This window comes from Sphaerodactylus townsendi, linkage group LG06 (genome assembly GCF_021028975.2).
Source record: "Sphaerodactylus townsendi isolate TG3544 linkage group LG06, MPM_Stown_v2.3, whole genome shotgun sequence".
Lineage (NCBI taxonomy): Eukaryota > Metazoa > Chordata > Lepidosauria > Squamata > Sphaerodactylidae > Sphaerodactylus > Sphaerodactylus townsendi.
The window spans coordinates 115876634-115888962 of record NC_059430.1 but is presented as its reverse complement, the minus strand read 5'-3'; the positions used below and the strand labels follow the sequence as shown (position 1 = coordinate 115888962).

General features: G+C 70.6%; 1 protein-coding gene across 4 annotated transcripts in view; it reads left to right on the top strand.

Moving 5' to 3' along the window:
• The first annotated feature begins 978 nt into the window (after window positions 1-978).
• Window positions 979-12329, top strand: part of KIRREL2 (kirre like nephrin family adhesion molecule 2) — a 92108-nt gene continuing 80757 nt past the window's right edge. For 2 of the 4 annotated variants that reach the window (XM_048501198.1, XM_048501195.1), the window contains exon 1: window positions 979-1425. In XM_048501198.1, coding sequence (XP_048357155.1) covers window positions 1368-1425 — 58 coding nt within the window. In that variant the 5' untranslated portion in view covers window positions 979-1367. The remainder of the gene's footprint in view (window positions 1426-12329) is intronic. The other 2 variants (XM_048501199.1, XM_048501196.1) reach the window with 1 other exon arrangement.

Below are 12329 nucleotides of genomic sequence, written 5' to 3'. Positions count from 1 at the left end.
CCTCAAGCTTCACTCCCAAATCTTCAAGAATGTCCAAACCTAGAACTGGCAATCATGGGGAAAGCCATCCCTGTTGACCTGTGACCTCTGCTGCCAAGTCCCGCCTGCCAGTCTCTCTTAGCCCCTCCTGGGGGCAAGCAAAGAGGGGGTGGCCAGCCGGCCCAGTTGGCACCTAAGGCGGGCAGTGGGGGGGGGAGAGGAAGGGGGCGTGCACTCAGAAAGCCGCTCTCTGCCGACAGTTGCATCAGGTTGTTGTGTGGGGACTGGTTTCTCTCACCACCACCCCCGACTCCCCCAGGGCACCGGCTTCTATTCTCGCCATCCTTCCTCCCTGCAAAGCGGGTCAGGAAGAGATCGCCCGGGCCACCCCTCCGCCCAGAAATCCCGCAACTTCCCCAGTTCTTAAAAGCGAGCCGCCCTGCATCCGACCTTGCCAACCCCGGGCAGGAGAATCGCTTGAAACTAAGCACAACCTCCCTCTCCTTAGGGGGGGGGGGAACACTCTCCAAGAAGCATTGCCCGAGGAGGAGAGCTTGCAAAGGAAGGAAGGGAGGGCACCGAACGGCGGGAGGGAGTGCTGTGGGAATCTATCAGATGCAATCTTTGGGAGCCGGAGGAGCCTTTGAAACCAGGACATCTGGCAAGCCTAAAGTGACACCGTGCAATCCGTCTCTTTTTTTTCCCTTTTTTTTTTTGGGGGGGGGGGGGGAGAAATCTACACTAGGCACGTTTTGCCAGCAGCGGCCTCCTCCCCATACTCCGGTCCCGCCCAGCGATCGGATCTTGCAAGGGCGGATTGGAGGGGGGGGGGTTAGCTGAAACAGCCCCCCCGCCCCCCCGGCCCGGTCCTCCGCCGTCGGCCCGCGGCTGCTCAGTACCTTTTTTTTTCTTAATGAGTGCAGCCTCGCCGGCAGCCAATCGGGAGCCGCGGTGGGCGTGGCCCGGCGCTGCCTTGCTGAATGAGTCGGAGCTCCCTAGAGGTGAAGGGCTCCAGTGTGCAAAGAGCCGGGCAAAGCGGCGAAAGTGGCACCGGGCAAGGGGGCAAAGTGGTCCGGGCGCGCGCCTGAAGCGGGGACCGGCGCCCTTTTCCTCTCCTCCTTGCAATTAAGCGAGGGGGCGTCTGCAAACTCCCGCCGGCCCCTTTGCACGCACGGCTCTTGGAAGTCACCCCAATAGCCAAGGTCAGGCGAGGAAGCCCGGGCGGCGCGCCGCGCCCGGGTTTTTTGGGGTTAGCTCTCGCGGAGCGATTCTCCGGCGGACGTGCAGAGGGGAGGGCGGCCGTGGGGCGGAGAAAGTCCCGCAGCCAGCGCCGTCGGTGGCCGAGCTGTCGAGTCTCCGTCCACTTTGTGCCCCACCCCAACCCCATTATGAGAACGGCACTTCTGTGGCCCTGGATCGTAGCCTTGAGTTACTTCGCACCCACAGGTATGAGCTGGGGGCTTCTTTTTTAATGGAGGGGGGGTCTCTGCCCTTCTGGAGGGGACTCCAGATCTGGGGTTTGGGCCCGATTCGCCCACTTTGGGAGCCCGGGTTTGGACGGGGCGGGGTGGATTTGGGAAGGGAATTATTGGGGGGGGGGGTGTCTCTAACTCCGGTTGGCGGATGATGGTGGTGGTCTCTAACTCCGGATGGCCAGGACTCCTGGGTCCCTTTGGGAAGGGGGGAGGCGGTAAGGCTCGGGATTGTTGAGGGGAGGGGGGTCAGAGGGAGAACGTGTCCGAAGCGTGCTATCGATACAGCAGGATGTATGGATGACCTTGAAGCAAGATCGGCCGGGATCGCGGCTTCTCCCTCTGCCTTTTGTTTATAGGGATGGGCGAGGGGGATAAATTGAAGATTTACCTGCCGGCTGCCCCGGGGGCGTCCTCTCTTTCCCCGGGGAGGTCCCCCCCCCCTTTTTAAAAATCACACGTTTGCAGTTTCATGCCCCGAAATGTAGTAGACCATCCTTGTTTGTCTGTTTGCAGGGGAGGGAGGGAGAGACTTGATCTCCTAAACTATGCGGGTGGGGACCAGGGGTGGTTCACCGCTCCTGCCCTTGTTCCCTAAAGTGCAATCCGGGGGGACGGGTCCTTGGGGTTAGGGTTGAGAGAAGTGGTGTGCTGCGGCGAGACTCCCCCTCGTGGCTAACCTTGAACGGCTACATTTCGGGCGAGCGAGCTGGCTTCACCCACCCATCTCGACGACCGGGCGTACTATTCATTCCCTGGGTCCCTAACTCGACCCGGTCGAGCTCGGTTATGAACATGCACAGCCGGCTTTCGATCTGCAATGCTTTGGGCCAGAGGAGGCAGCCCGGCGCCTCCCTGGTAGAGTCCCTGAAACGCCTTTCTCCGTTCGGACCAGCCTTCTCGGGGCATCAGTTGAGCCTTGCTTGCCCTATCCCACGCTGGGCCCTGCCACGTTTGTTAAACAATCCTAGCCGGATCTCCTCATAAGTAAGCCCCACCACGCGAACGGGTTGAGCATTAGAAAGACTGGAGTCCTCGCCCAGTGGTGCCTGCACATGACCTCTATCAGAGGCACTGCGTTCCTCCGGCTTCCCGAAGAGTTTTGCTTCCTAATCCCAGAAAGAGTGCGCTGCGCCTGGCTGCGGTTGGCTAGGAGGGCGCAAAAGGCGCTCTGCACATGCTCGGAGTTGACCCGTACGTCCCACAACTGGCATTGATGGGGAGGGGAGGGGCAGGGCCGGAGGCCGGGCCTGGATCCAAAAGCACACGCTGAAGGGCGTCCGGTTCGGCGGGCAGCCAATCACGCCCAGTCTCCACCCCTGCCTCGAATTAAAGGCGAGGCTCCCCGTAGCGGAGCCGCCGCAGCTATAAAGGCGGGCTGGGTTCAGGGTCGCGTGGCGTGGCGTCCACACGTGCCGCGGCTCCACGCGTCGGAGAAGTTCTCCTGCGCAAGCTCCTCTGAAATGCACCCAGGAGCGTCTTTGGGGAGGTGGGCGGTTTTGTCTCGCCGCCGCAGTGGAGTTTCTGCATCGGAAGCGCCGGGTCGGATCTGCCTCGCCCTGCCCACCCCGGGCCCCCAAATCTGCCGCCCGGACCCCCGCGGGTCATTCCGGCAGTGGGTCACTGGGCGGAGCCGCAGGTGGGCCGCTGGGCAAAAAGAGGCCTCGTGTCGCTTTAAGGGCGGCGCTCTTCCACCTCCTCCAGTCGCAGTGCTGCGGAGATGGCAGAAGAGGCACCTGCCGAAGTTCTCCGTTGCGCTCTTAAAGGCGCAGCAGCCGGCTCGGGCGCGGGGCGGGGGCAGAGCGCCGAGCGGCGCGCACTTGGCACCGGGGCTGTCAGATGCCTTCAGTGGCGGCGATGGGAGTGCAGACAGGGGCCCCCGGGGCAGCGCTGGGGGGGCGGGGAGCCGAGGTGTCGAGGGGGGCGAGCGAGTTCGCACTTATACGCCTGGCTTAGTCCCTGCCCGCGGCTATGTGTTCCCTTTGTGCTAACACTAATGATTGCTGAGTGGTTGTGGCGCTCTCTTATCCTGGGGCGCTGCGCCTCGCTGGCGTTGCATCAAGTTCTGCATAAATGGGGGGGGGGGGCAAATAAAGTCTAATGATGATGTGTCTTGAGACAGCAGCAGCCTCCCCCCCCAAACCCCCCCCCCCGAAAATAGATCTGGGGTAGAAGGAAAGGCACAGCGTGATGTCAGAATGGTACATGTTCAACTGCGTGCAAGTGAGCTCCATTCCTGTTTTTTTAAAAGAGAGATAAAACTGTCTGAGAAACAAATCACACCATGGAGAACCGCGTTTGGTCTGTGCTTCTGGGCCACAGGAAGAATTCTGTGTGATTCAAAAGCTTGCACTTGGTCTTACCGATGGAATGTGGTTCAGTTAAAAAAATACTGTTTTGAATCAGTTTTCTGGATGAGTTGGTACATAGCAGGGGATTGGAAAGGTATGTGGGTGTGGTTGCCAACTCCAGGTTAGTGCATTCCTGGAGATTTATGGAGGAGGTGTCTTGGAAAAGGCACAGTTTGAAGAGAGCTGGGGGGGGGAATATAATGCAATACAGTCCCTTTTTCTCCTGGGAGGACTGGTCTACGAAGCGTGGAGATCAGTTGTAAGCCTGGGTGATCACCCATTCTGGGTTCAAATCTCATCTCAGCCCTAAGCTTACTAGCTGACTCTTGTTTCTTCCTTGCCTTGGGTCCACCCCATATGCGATATAATAATACTGTCCTAGCTTGCAGGATTGTTGTAAGAGTTATTTACCTGATAATGAACGAGAAATGTTTTGCAGCCCGAAAAGCTATTAAAACACCATTGTATGATGAAGTGGTAGGTTAAAAACTGGTGCAATTGACCTCTTATACAATAAAGCACTTGGGAGATGGTCATCATTTTACCTAATTCTCTCGGCTCTGATAGTATATAACCAGTACAGTGGTTGGAGCAGAATTTGGGGAAACCAGAATTAAATTCTCACTCTGCCACTAAGCTTATTGAATTGACTCTGAGACTATCACACACTAGCTGCCTGGTCTCCTTCACAGGGTTGTGGTTAGGAAAAAGAACTACATAAGCTTGGGGACTATAAATGGATAGATACAATCTATATTGGTAATAGCCACTCTTTTCTAGCTGGAATTGATCCATGATGAATTTTTTACATGTGTTGCTTAAGAACCTGCATGGTGTAGTGGTTAGTGTTGGCTAAGGAGCTGGGAGACCCTGATTCAAATCACGACTCTATCATGGAAGCTTGATGGATGACCTTGAGCCAGTCACTTACTGTTGGCCTACTTCACAGGGTTATTGTGAGGACAAAATAGAGAAAGGGGAAATGTTGTAGTCACTTGAGGCCCCCACTTGGGATGAAGGTGGGGTAAAAATGAAGCAAGTTTTTTTTTCTATTTTTTGAAAATAATTACAAGTCCATCTGTCATTGTCTTTTGAAAACAGAGTGGTGGGGGGGGGACTCCAAAGTCTACAACGCCAGAAATTAGGCCTAACTTAGTTTTTGGTGCCAGTCTGCAAAGGGGAAAACTAAAAACCAGTTGAAAACTTCCTTGCCTTTCAAAAGTTCCATCTTCATGATCTCCTTCCCATATCATCTTGTATGCAGACAATCCTTTGTATATCTTGGCCTCGGAATGTGTGGAGAATCCTTAGGGATATTTGGGGACATACATTTGGTTCTTGAGGGGTGCTGGGATGATTTTCTGCCGCCCACGTGACTAAATGGCCACAGCCCGGGGACATTTGACCCCATATGTCCCCCTGACCGGTACACCCCTGCTGGGTAGGGCTCTTGGACTGCCCAGCATTGACTGACATGGCATGCTGAAAACGTGCCACGTTCTGCTGTAATGTCTCAGTGCAAAGGAAAGGGGGTTTGGCAGACATCTTGCCAGGAAGTTTGTTCCTTAGCATTTTAATTCGGAAGCACCTGGCTGGCTTGTGACAGCTCCCTCCCCCCCCCCCATTTCCCCAGCTACCCATTCCAGCCCTTTGTTTCCCACGGCATTTTGAAGATGTTTTTGTGGCATACAGATGGTGTGGCCTAGAGTGGCCTGTAATCCTTTGAAAGCTTTTGCCACAATAAATCTTTACCGGAACCTCCAGACACCTTGCCGAATTCCTCCGAGCCGCGCTTGAAAACCACTGCCCTAGATTGAGCCGTATTTGAGTGACATCAAATAGATTTTTTAAGAAGCGAGAGCTCCATTTTCTTTTCCTCCCTTAAAGCTTTCCAGCTGCACGGGAGCCAAAGGTGTTTGGAACAAAACCGAAAGTGTGTGTTGGGGCCTGGCGCCGTCCCGGTTTTGAAAATCTCGACTGTGTTGTAAAACTTTTTTCTATTGTCCGGCGTTCAGAGCTCTCGGCCCATCCGGGCTGAAGAATTTTATGTTCTTTGCTTCAGTGTTCTGCGCCCCCCCCCCCCTCCCCTGCGTTCCAGCGAAAGGGGGAAAAAAGGAAAAAGAAAATTTCCAGCTGGCTCCCAAGAATGATAGAAAAGGATAATTCCCCCCACCCCCCATCATCTTTTAAAAGAGGGAAGAAAAATCCCATCATCTCATTGAGAGCCTGTGTGACTGAAATTTGGCAAGAGCGGAAGCTGGCCTGGGGGATGTGCCTTCTGTTGTCTCTGTGGAAATCCACTCAAATTTGCAGTGATCTCAAGTTGGCAAAGTTGCAAGGAGTGCATTTGTCTGAATACTAATGCTGTGCTTTGCCTGTTTGAAGCAATGCAAATGACTTACCTCCTCTGCCTATTGCTGATACTGAAAGCAGAGGGTGTGGGGGGGGGGTGGAATCGCTGGCTGCAGACCCCAGGAGGGGATGAAGGGGAAAAGGCCCCTCGGTAAGGCGAACAAACAATTAGCTGTCAAAATGGATCAGCTAGAAACGGAATCTCAAGGTGATCTTTCGAGGGTGTGACAGGACACGGACGGGGTTCCTTTTCCCTCCCGCCCTTTGCACGGAATCGTCACCGTCGTTGTTGCACTTGGCTTCTAGTTTTAAAATGCCAGGAGCCATGGAAATCTGCCCTCAAGGGGTGGGTAGCCCTCATTAGAAACCGGGCTCGTTTTTCCAGTTATCTGCTCCCCTAAATACTGCGTTGAGCTTCTCCCAGCTGCCTTGCGCCAAACTAGACACCCAGCTTCGTGTCGCGATTAGAGTGTCGGCTACATTGGGAGAGACCCCGGTTCGAATCTCAACTCTGCCACCGGAGCGTGCCAGGTAACCTTGGGCCGGTCACGCGCTCTCAGCCCAACGTACCCGTTTTGAGGATAAAATGAAGGAGGAGGACAAAATAAGATGCTTCTTGTCTCTGTGGGACAAAAAGATGGGGTATGAGTGAAGTAAATAAATACATACTTAATGGCGGGTGGAGAGAAGTCTACCTGCGCTGTGAAGAGATGCAGTCTGTGGCAGATTTTTCCCATCCTGCTAAATAGGCGGGCCTGTCCCGTTGCCCTAAGAGGAAAGGAATATTCTAATGTGTTGTGGCAGTGACTTGCTTATAAGCTCCTTAGTGGGGTTGCCAAACTCCAGGTGGGGCCTGGAGTTCTACCAGAATTTCAGTTGCTCTCAAGACAACCAAGATCAGTCCCCTGGAGCAGGGGTCTGCAACCTGCAGCTCTTTAGAGCCCAACGGACCCTCCACCCCCCCCCCCCCCCACCCCCCCCCCCCCCCTCCGCCCACCCCCCCCCCCCCCCCCCCCACCCCCCCCCCCCCCCCCCCCCCCCACCCCCCCCCCCCCCCCCTCCCCCCCCCCCCACCCCCCCCCCTCCCCCTACCCCCCCCCCTCCCCCCCCCCCCCCCCCTCCCCCCCCCCCCCCCCCTCCCCCCCCCCCCCCCCCCCCCCCCCCCCCCACCCCCCAATCCCCCACCCCCCCCCCCCCCCCAGAACCCCCCCCACCCCACACCCCCCCCCCCCCCCCCCCCCCCCCCCCCCCCCCCCCCCCCCCCCCCCCACCCCCCCCCCCCCACCCACCCCCCCCCCCACCCCCCCCCCCCCCCACCCCCCCCCCCCCCCACCCCCCCCCCCCCCCACCCCCCCCCCCCCCCACCCCCCCCCCCCCCCACCCCCCCCCCCCCCCACCCCCCCCCCCCCCCACCCCCCCCCCCCCCCACCCCCCCCCCCCCCCACCCCCCCCCCCCCCCACCCCCCCCCCCCCCCACCCCCCCCCCCCCCCACCCCCCCCCCCCCCCACCCCCCCCCCCCCCCACCCCCCCCCCCCCCCACCCCCCCCCCCCCCCACCCCCCCCCCCCCCCACCCCCCCCCCCCCCCACCCCCCCCCCCCCCCACCCCCCCCCCCCCCCACCCCCCCCCCCCCCCACCCCCCCCCCCCCCCACCCCCCCCCCCCCCCACCCCCCCCCCCCCCCACCCCCCCCCCCCCCCACCCCCCCCCCCCCCCACCCCCCCCCCCCCCCACCCCCCCCCCCCCCCACCCCCCCCCCCCCCCACCCCCCCCCCCCCCCACCCCCCCCCCCCCCCACCCCCCCCCCCCCCCACCCCCCCCCCCCCCCACCCCCCCCCCCCCCCACCCCCCCCCCCCCCCACCCCCCCCCCCCCCCACCCCCCCCCCCCCCCACCCCCCCCCCCCCCCACCCCCCCCCCCCCCCACCCCCCCCCCCCCCCACCCCCCCCCCCCCCCACCCCCCCCCCCCCCCACCCCCCCCCCCCCCCACCCCCCCCCCCCCCCACCCCCCCCCCCCCCCACCCCCCCCCCCCCCCACCCCCCCCCCCCCCCACCCCCCCCCCCCCCCACCCCCCCCCCCCCCCACCCCCCCCCCCCCCCACCCCCCCCCCCCCCCACCCCCCCCCCCCCCCACCCCCCCCCCCCCCCACCCCCCCCCCCCCCCACCCCCCCCCCCCCCCACCCCCCCCCCCCCCCACCCCCCCCCCCCCCCACCCCCCCCCCCCCCCACCCCCCCCCCCCCCCACCCCCCCCCCCCCCCACCCCCCCCCCCCCCCACCCCCCCCCCCCCCCACCCCCCCCCCCCCCCACCCCCCCCCCCCCCCACCCCCCCCCCCCCCCACCCCCCCCCCCCCCCACCCCCCCCCCCCCCCACCCCCCCCCCCCCCCACCCCCCCCCCCCCCCACCCCCCCCCCCCCCCACCCCCCCCCCCCCCCACCCCCCCCCCCCCCCACCCCCCCCCCCCCCCACCCCCCCCCCCCCCCACCCCCCCCCCCCCCCACCCCCCCCCCCCCCCACCCCCCCCCCCCCCCACCCCCCCCCCCCCCCACCCCCCCCCCCCCCCACCCCCCCCCCCCCCCACCCCCCCCCCCCCCCACCCCCCCCCCCCCCCACCCCCCCCCCCCCCCACCCCCCCCCCCCCCCACCCCCCCCCCCCCCCACCCCCCCCCCCCCCCACCCCCCCCCCCCCCCACCCCCCCCCCCCCCCACCCCCCCCCCCCCCCACCCCCCCCCCCCCCCACCCCCCCCCCCCCCCACCCCCCCCCCCCCCCACCCCCCCCCCCCCCCACCCCCCCCCCCCCCCACCCCCCCCCCCCCCCACCCCCCCCCCCCCCCACCCCCCCCCCCCCCCACCCCCCCCCCCCCCCACCCCCCCCCCCCCCCACCCCCCCCCCCCCCCACCCCCCCCCCCCCCCACCCCCCCCCCCCCCCACCCCCCCCCCCCCCCACCCCCCCCCCCCCCCACCCCCCCCCCCCCCCACCCCCCCCCCCCCCCACCCCCCCCCCCCCCCACCCCCCCCCCCCCCCACCCCCCCCCCCCCCCACCCCCCCCCCCCCCCACCCCCCCCCCCCCCCACCCCCCCCCCCCCCCACCCCCCCCCCCCCCCACCCCCCCCCCCCCCCACCCCCCCCCCCCCCCACCCCCCCCCCCCCCCACCCCCCCCCCCCCCCACCCCCCCCCCCCCCCACCCCCCCCCCCCCCCACCCCCCCCCCCCCCCACCCCCCCCCCCCCCCACCCCCCCCCCCCCCCACCCCCCCCCCCCCCCACCCCCCCCCCCCCCCACCCCCCCCCCCCCCCACCCCCCCCCCCCCCCACCCCCCCCCCCCCCCACCCCCCCCCCCCCCCACCCCCCCCCCCCCCCACCCCCCCCCCCCCCCACCCCCCCCCCCCCCCACCCCCCCCCCCCCCCACCCCCCCCCCCCCCCACCCCCCCCCCCCCCCACCCCCCCCCCCCCCCACCCCCCCCCCCCCCCACCCCCCCCCCCCCCCACCCCCCCCCCCCCCCACCCCCCCCCCCCCCCACCCCCCCCCCCCCCCACCCCCCCCCCCCCCCACCCCCCCCCCCCCCCACCCCCCCCCCCCCCCACCCCCCCCCCCCCCCACCCCCCCCCCCCCCCACCCCCCCCCCCCCCCACCCCCCCCCCCCCCCACCCCCCCCCCCCCCCACCCCCCCCCCCCCCCACCCCCCCCCCCCCCCACCCCCCCCCCCCCCCACCCCCCCCCCCCCCCACCCCCCCCCCCCCCCACCCCCCCCCCCCCCCACCCCCCCCCCCCCCCACCCCCCCCCCCCCCCACCCCCCCCCCCCCCCACCCCCCCCCCCCCCCACCCCCCCCCCCCCCCACCCCCCCCCCCCCCCACCCCCCCCCCCCCCCACCCCCCCCCCCCCCCACCCCCCCCCCCCCCCACCCCCCCCCCCCCCCACCCCCCCCCCCCCCCACCCCCCCCCCCCCCCACCCCCCCCCCCCCCCACCCCCCCCCCCCCCCACCCCCCCCCCCCCCCACCCCCCCCCCCCCCCACCCCCCCCCCCCCCCACCCCCCCCCCCCCCCACCCCCCCCCCCCCCCACCCCCCCCCCCCCCCACCCCCCCCCCCCCCCACCCCCCCCCCCCCCCACCCCCCCCCCCCCCCACCCCCCCCCCCCCCCACCCCCCCCCCCCCCCACCCCCCCCCCCCCCCACCCCCCCCCCCCCCCACCCCCCCCCCCCCCCACCCCCCCCCCCCCCCACCCCCCCCCCCCCCCACCCCCCCCCCCCCCCACCCCCCCCCCCCCCCACCCCCCCCCCCCCCCACCCCCCCCCCCCCCCACCCCCCCCCCCCCCCACCCCCCCCCCCCCCCACCCCCCCCCCCCCCCACCCCCCCCCCCCCCCACCCCCCCCCCCCCCCACCCCCCCCCCCCCCCACCCCCCCCCCCCCCCACCCCCCCCCCCCCCCACCCCCCCCCCCCCCCACCCCCCCCCCCCCCCACCCCCCCCCCCCCCCACCCCCCCCCCCCCCCACCCCCCCCCCCCCCCACCCCCCCCCCCCCCCACCCCCCCCCCCCCCCACCCCCCCCCCCCCCCACCCCCCCCCCCCCCCACCCCCCCCCCCCCCCACCCCCCCCCCCCCCCACCCCCCCCCCCCCCCACCCCCCCCCCCCCCCACCCCCCCCCCCCCCCACCCCCCCCCCCCCCCACCCCCCCCCCCCCCCACCCCCCCCCCCCCCCACCCCCCCCCCCCCCCACCCCCCCCCCCCCCCACCCCCCCCCCCCCCCACCCCCCCCCCCCCCCACCCCCCCCCCCCCCCACCCCCCCCCCCCCCCACCCCCCCCCCCCCCCACCCCCCCCCCCCCCCACCCCCCCCCCCCCCCACCCCCCCCCCCCCCCACCCCCCCCCCCCCCCACCCCCCCCCCCCCCCACCCCCCCCCCCCCCCACCCCCCCCCCCCCCCACCCCCCCCCCCCCCCACCCCCCCCCCCCCCCACCCCCCCCCCCCCCCACCCCCCCCCCCCCCCACCCCCCCCCCCCCCCACCCCCCCCCCCCCCCACCCCCCCCCCCCCCCACCCCCCCCCCCCCCCACCCCCCCCCCCCCCCACCCCCCCCCCCCCCCACCCCCCCCCCCCCCCACCCCCCCCCCCCCCCACCCCCCCCCCCCCCCACCCCCCCCCCCCCCCACCCCCCCCCCCCCCCACCCCCCCCCCCCCCCACCCCCCCCCCCCCCCACCCCCCCCCCCCCCCACCCCCCCCCCCCCCCACCCCCCCCCCCCCCCACCCCCCCCCCCCCCCACCCCCCCCCCCCCCCACCCCCCCCCCCCCCCACCCCCCCCCCCCCCCACCCCCCCCCCCCCCCACCCCCCCCCCCCCCCACCCCCCCCCCCCCCCACCCCCCCCCCCCCCCACCCCCCCCCCCCCCCACCCCCCCCCCCCCCCACCCCCCCCCCCCCCCACCCCCCCCCCCCCCCACCCCCCCCCCCCCCCACCCCCCCCCCCCCCCACCCCCCCCCCCCCCCACCCCCCCCCCCCCCCACCCCCCCCCCCCCCCACCCCCCCCCCCCCCCACCCCCCCCCCCCCCCACCCCCCCCCCCCCCCACCCCCCCCCCCCCCCACCCCCCCCCCCCCCCACCCCCCCCCCCCCCCACCCCCCCCCCCCCCCACCCCCCCCCCCCCCCACCCCCCCCCCCCCCCACCCCCCCCCCCCCCCACCCCCCCCCCCCCCCACCCCCCCCCCCCCCCACCCCCCCCCCCCCCCACCCCCCCCCCCCCCCACCCCCCCCCCCCCCCACCCCCCCCCCCCCCCACCCCCCCCCCCCCCCACCCCCCCCCCCCCCCACCCCCCCCCCCCCCCACCCCCCCCCCCCCCCACCCCCCCCCCCCCCCACCCCCCCCCCCCCCCACCCCCCCCCCCCCCCACCCCCCCCCCCCCCCACCCCCCCCCCCCCCCACCCCCCCCCCCCCCCACCCCCCCCCCCCCCCACCCCAAGTTTCCACCATCCCCTGCCAGCGTGATGCTGGCAGGGGATGATGGGAACTGTAGTCAATAACATCTGGAGGGTCGCGAGTTTGACACCTGTGCTTTAAAGGGATGATTTTATGGCATTACACTGTGCTTAGGTCCCTCTCTTCCCCGAACCCTGCCTTCCACAAGCTCCACCCCCAATCTACAGGGGTTTCCAATCAGGAGCAGGCAGCCCAT